Source organism: Zea mays, chromosome 4, assembly GCF_902167145.1.
Source record: "Zea mays cultivar B73 chromosome 4, Zm-B73-REFERENCE-NAM-5.0, whole genome shotgun sequence".
Lineage (NCBI taxonomy): Eukaryota > Viridiplantae > Streptophyta > Magnoliopsida > Poales > Poaceae > Zea > Zea mays.
This window is the reverse complement of record NC_050099.1, coordinates 52,771,156-52,776,966: the sequence shown is the minus strand read 5'-3', so window position 1 is coordinate 52,776,966 and position 5,811 is coordinate 52,771,156. Positions and strand designations below refer to the sequence as shown.

Genomic DNA, 5,811 nt, shown 5'->3' with positions numbered 1-5,811 from the left:
CTTACTGCAGTGGATGCAATGTGTGGTATTTTCATGCTCCTTCCAGAACAACATGCAATTGTCCTCGCAAGCATCAATCTTTTGGTAGTTCATGCCGAGACCAGCTACGAGCTTCTTGCAATGGTACAAGTCTTTCGGCATGTTATGATTCGGTGGGCTGATATCAATAATTAGTTTCACAAAATCATTGTAACAGTTGTTGGAGAAGGTGTACTTTGACTTCATCGCCATGAGACGTGTTACCACCTGCAATACGCTCACATTGGTTCCTTCATGCATTTTAGCCTCTGAGGCTTCAAGAAGCTTGTAGAACTCTCTCACATCCTCTGGAAAAGCTTCATTATTCTGTAGTTCTGGGTACTCATTCCTAATATCATCCAACATCTCTTCCATTCGGTCTACATCCTGGTCCCCATCTGACTCAATAGTATGGTCCACCTCTCCATGCTCATGCCATACCAGATAGTTCGGCATAAAGCCATGTTTGAAAACATGATACGAGAGCTCCACTTTTTTCAACCGAACCAAGTTCCGACATTTTATACACGGCACCTCGCTAAACGAGCATCACCAGCAAATGCGAGTGCCATGAATTCATCTGCAACTCTCACCCATGCATCAGAGTGCCCATGAGTGACACTATCGAATCCATCGTACATCGCCCTTCTTCGATCGTCACTCATATTCAAAGCTAAAGAAAAAGACACATATTTAACAACATATATACACTTAGGCATGAAAAGGCCATTTATAAATAGTTAAACACTAAAGCAATTGTTCCGAGTTTAGTTACATCTATTTTAGCGTTGTACCAAGTACAATTACATAATTCAGTTACTTAATACAGTTACTTAATTTAGTGCCCATGAGTAACAATAATATACAAGAAAATAATCAACAATCAGCAATAAAATTTATATCTATATTGCACATCGAGATTGAGAGACTAAGAGCTGATTACCTGAGCGCGTGGTGCCCCTCGTGCTACGGTAGCGGCGCGGCGGTGCTGGTGCAGGGGCGACGCGGCGCGAAGAGCGACAGCTGTGACATGGCGCTAAAGCACTCGAGCAGTGCCTCGTTTGGTAGCTTGGCGCTCTCCGTGAAGATGCGGTGGGGCGGCGAGGCGGTGGGGCGGCCCGGCTAGTGCAGGGGCGGTGCGGCTATGGAGCAAGCCGCGCGGGGGAGGGCGCGGCGTGGCTGTGGAGCAAGGTCGCGCGCGGCAGGGTGCGGCGCGGCTGAAGCACGGTGCGCGGGGGAGGGCGCGGTGCGGCGCGGCAGGAGCAGCGCGGGGGAGGGCGCGGCTGCAACGCGCGGGAGGGCGGCACGGCGCGGCTGCAGGCACGGGAGGGCGGCGCGGCGCAGTTGCAGGGCGCGGGAGAGGGGTGGCTCTGCGTGGCGCGGGGGAGGGCACGGGAGGGCGGCGCGGCGGGAGGGACAAAAGGCGACGACGCAGAGGAAGACGGCGACGCGGCGGGAGGGAGAAACGGCGGCGGCGCGGTAGGGGAGAAATGGGCGGGCGCGGGATTTTTGGTGAGGACGCGGCGCGGCTGAGGAAGACAGAGCAGTCGTGTTTGGGTAGGGTTAAAAAATAAGAGTTTGCTGCTTTCGCGGTACCCCGACACTCTTAAATTAATAGTGTGGGTTTTCTCGGCACCCCGACACTCTTAATTTAAGAGTTTCGGTACAGTAAAAAGCCACACTTTTACAGTATTAAGAGTGTCTGGGCCGACACTCTCAAATTTACCGATACTTCTTCAACGTTTTCTTGTACGGGCTGCCCGGACCTACCGTGCCGGCACGGCACGGCTAAGGAGGTTCAGTGCCGTGCTTGGGCGTAGGTTAAGATACTAGTGCCGTGCCGGCACGACACGGCTATTAAACGGGCCAAACGGAACGTACCCTAACCATGCCGTGTTTGACCGTGTCAGGGCTGGACCGGGCCGCCCGTTTGGTCATTTATAGCCACATCCCTCTCTGTTCTCTCTCTTTCTTTTGCCGCTCCAACCTTGGGGCCCACATGCAGTAGTGTGGAGCTCACAGTACAACACCACTCTCCCTCGGCCTCGGACATTCCGTCGGTCGCTATACTCCTCTCACTCTGGCTTGCACTTGCTGCCCTTTATATAGCCACCCCCTCCGGAGCTCACTCACTCCCCACTCTTGGTGCTCTTGCTTGAATATAGTCCCCCTCCTCTCTCTCTCACACACCTGTTCTTCGATCTCGGCCTAGCTAGCTAGCTAGCGAGCAAGCTATAGCTTAGCTCGGCTAGCCGGGTGTGTCGCCGGTCGGCTAGGCAACGCCGCTAGCGATCGCAAAATGGCAGATGCGGGGGAGGGGCGGCGGGTGTGCGGCATGCCGGAGAAGGCGCAGCTGCACGTTGCGATGCTGGCGCTGCAGTTCGGCTACGCGGGCTTCCACGTGGTGTCGCGGCTGGCGCTCAACATGGGCATCAGCAAGCTCGTCTTCCCCGTCTACCGCAACATCATCGCGCTCTGCCTCCTCGTGCCCTTCGCCTACTTTCTAGAGAAGTACGCACTGCTGGCACAATTGCTTGCATGCATGTTTTTTTTTATTTCGCTGCTGCTGCTGCTAGCTGATGATGTATATGAACTGCCTGCGTATGTGCGTGCGTGCCCGGCCCCTGCTGCAGGAAAGACAGGCCGCAGCTGACCCTCAACTTCGTCGTCCAGTTTTTCTTTCTCGCGCTCTGCGGGTAAGCTACCGACACCAACATATGCATGCATGCCCATCATGCATGACTGATACAGTAAATCGTAGTAATTATGCACGCATGCATGCTTGTTGTCATCATCAGCATCACGGCGAACCAAGGGTTTTACCTCCTGGGCCTGGACAACACGTCGCCGACGTTCGCGTCCGCCATCCAGAACTCGGTCCCGGCCATCACCTTCGCCATGGCCGCGGCGCTGCGGATCGAGAAGGTCCGGCTGGACCGCCGCGACGGCGTAGCCAAGGTGGCGGGCACGCTGGCGTGCGTGGCGGGGGCATCCGTCATCACGCTCTACAAGGGCCCCACCATCTTCGGTCCCGGCGGCGGCGGCGGCCTCGAGCTGGCGTCAACCAGCAAGGCGGTGGCCGGCGACAAGAACTGGACGCTGGGTTGCGTGTACCTGATCGGGCACTGCCTGTCGTGGTCCGGCTGGCTGGTGCTGCAGGCTCCCGTGCTGAAGAAGTACCCGGCACGGCTGTCCGTCACCTCCTACACCTGCTTCTTCGGCGTCATCCAGTTCCTCATCATCGCCGCCTTCATGGAGAGGGACGCCGACGCATGGAAGTTCCACTCCGGATCCGAGCTCTTCACCATCCTATATGCCGTGAGTATATATATCTCTCTCTACTTATTAGCTAGGTTGCTGCATGCTACGACAACGTACTCCTATCTTATTATGAAGTATATACATATTGCACTATATATAATAATACGCTATTCCAACTCTTGTGTAGAGCCAAAGTATCTCAGGCTTAATCAAATTTATATGATGATACTTATAATGCCTAATCAATATTATTTGGTTTCTATTAGTTATATTTGTACATTATACTTATTTAGTGTTATAAATCTTTATTATTTTTTATAATTGAATTAAACTTAATATATTTTAACTGAAGAAATAAAGCAATTTATAATTTAGAGCTTTTGCATGTCACGTCAGGGCACCTGTCATGCATGTGGTGGAGACATAGATAGAGTATTAGTGCATTTCTGAGGCAGAAGTATACTAAAAGTGGTGCATGCAACAACTAAGCTAATAACTATAGCTATCTGTACAAACGCATGACATCTCTTTTCATTCAGTATAATATTATGAAATGAAAAGATGCTGCCTGGCCAGGTTTAATTAGTGTTCGTAATTATCGATCGATAATTAATTATGATCCCCAAAACGTACTATAGCACAGCAACCTTTAATTTAGGACTGTTGTTCTTGGTCCTAATTAATTAAGTATATATAGTCCTAACCAGCCAGTGGTATATATGAATATGATATGCACGCAGGGGTTCATCGCGTCCGGGGTGGCGTTCGCGGTGCAGATCTGGTGCATCGACCGCGGGGGCCCGGTGTTCGTGGCGGTATACCAGCCGGTGCAGACGCTGGTGGTGGCCATCATGGCGTCGCTCACCATGGGCGAGAAGTTCTACCTGGGCGGCATCATCGGCGCCGTGCTCATCATCGCCGGCCTGTACCTCGTGCTCTGGGGCAAGAGCGAGGAGAGGGCGCGCTTCGCCAGGGACGCCGCCACCCTCGTCTCCGGCAGCGGCGACCGCGAGGGGCTCCTTCCGGCCGGCGGCGGTGGCATCCGGAGCGCCAGCAAGGCGGCAGCGTCGGCCGCCACGCAGCCTCTCTTGCTGCCGTCCTCCACCTCCACCGACAATGTCTGATCGGTCGACCTATGAATCCTTCGTCGTCATCCATTGACCATGGTGCGTGGAGATAAGAGACTGCATGCGTACGATCCATGAGGCGCTGCCATGCATGCTGCGCGCTCTGGTGCACTCATGGATTGGAGCAGTATGATCCGATCCAGCAGTAATAATTATCATCAGCTAGTCTTTTTTTTGTGGTTTTTCCTTGTTGATTTCACGCATGTATGTATGCTGCAACCTACATATATGCATTACTATGGTGTGTGTGTGGTGAGAGCAGACGACGGCAAGGTTTATTTTAACTTCGATCACGACCTGCTTGCTGTTCAAGTATATTAATTCTCGTTGTACAATACTACGTATGTACGTAGCCAGAATTGTTTGGACCGAGCGAGAGCATGCATATATGCATGATCGTTAGTGTGTACGTCAATTTCTATCTATATATCTATCTCTTCTTGATCTATTATATTAAAACACCAGTTTCTTGTGTTTCTTCAAAATCAACCCATGGTCTCAGATCATATCCCATCCTATCTTATTTGTTCACACAACAACGTTCTCGCAGCCGTCGCTTTAGCAACAAATCCCGTCCATTTCGCAACAACCTCCACCCGCTACTTCCGTCGTTGCACATTAAATTTTAAGTGATACTAACTATGCAATTGGAAATGAGCAAGACTCTCTAAAAGCGGAAAATATTTTTATTGTTTGATATGATACACAACAGTAAAAGAGGACATTTCCGATGGCTAAAGCCGTCGGACATAAGCTTATGTCCAACGGGACCCATCCCTCGGTCGTAACGGGTCAGAAATAAGCTTATTTTCGACGACGGCCGTCGAAAATAGCTTATGTCCGACGGTCACAAAGGGCCGTCGGCATTTAGCTTCGATAACGGCCGTAACGGTCATTGGTGGGGCCCACAGCTCTTATGTTTGATGGCCCACCGCTAAGCTGTCGGACATAAGCCCTATTATGTCCGATGGCTTAGCCGTGCGTCGTCGGCCATAAGGCTATTCAGCAGTGTCATAAAAGCACATATTTTTGTAAATTTTTCTGACATTTATAGAAAAAACACAAATTATATATATATAAACAGATTTCATATAAAACAACATATTCACATTCACAATTACATTCACAAACATCAATTCACATAAGCATTCACATTCTCAAACATCACCTCACATTCACAAATACATAGTTCCAAATAATTGTAACAAGTCTTTGACATCAACATATAGTTTCAAATCAAGCACTGGAATAGTTCGACATTCACATAGTATTTGACATCAACACTGAAATAGTTCCAAATCAAACACTTGACGAACTGTCACACATATCCATCACCTGGTTGATTGGAGTTATAGCCACTTACTCCGGCTGGACTCTGTGTGTTGAAAATGTTGTTCACCAAAGA

General features: G+C 50.3%; 1 protein-coding gene across 1 annotated transcript; it reads left to right on the top strand.

Annotated features, from left to right (window-relative positions):
- The first annotated feature begins 2,168 nt into the window (after positions 1 to 2,168).
- Positions 2,169 to 4,644, top strand: LOC100279417 (Protein WALLS ARE THIN 1). Its single transcript, NM_001152429.1, is given in 4 exon segments — positions 2,169 to 2,529; positions 2,652 to 2,714; positions 2,817 to 3,336; positions 4,020 to 4,644. Coding segments are annotated over 4 exon segments (1,179 nt in total). The 5' UTR covers positions 2,169 to 2,317; the 3' UTR covers positions 4,404 to 4,644.
- Positions 4,645 to 5,811: the final 1,167 nt, after the last annotated feature.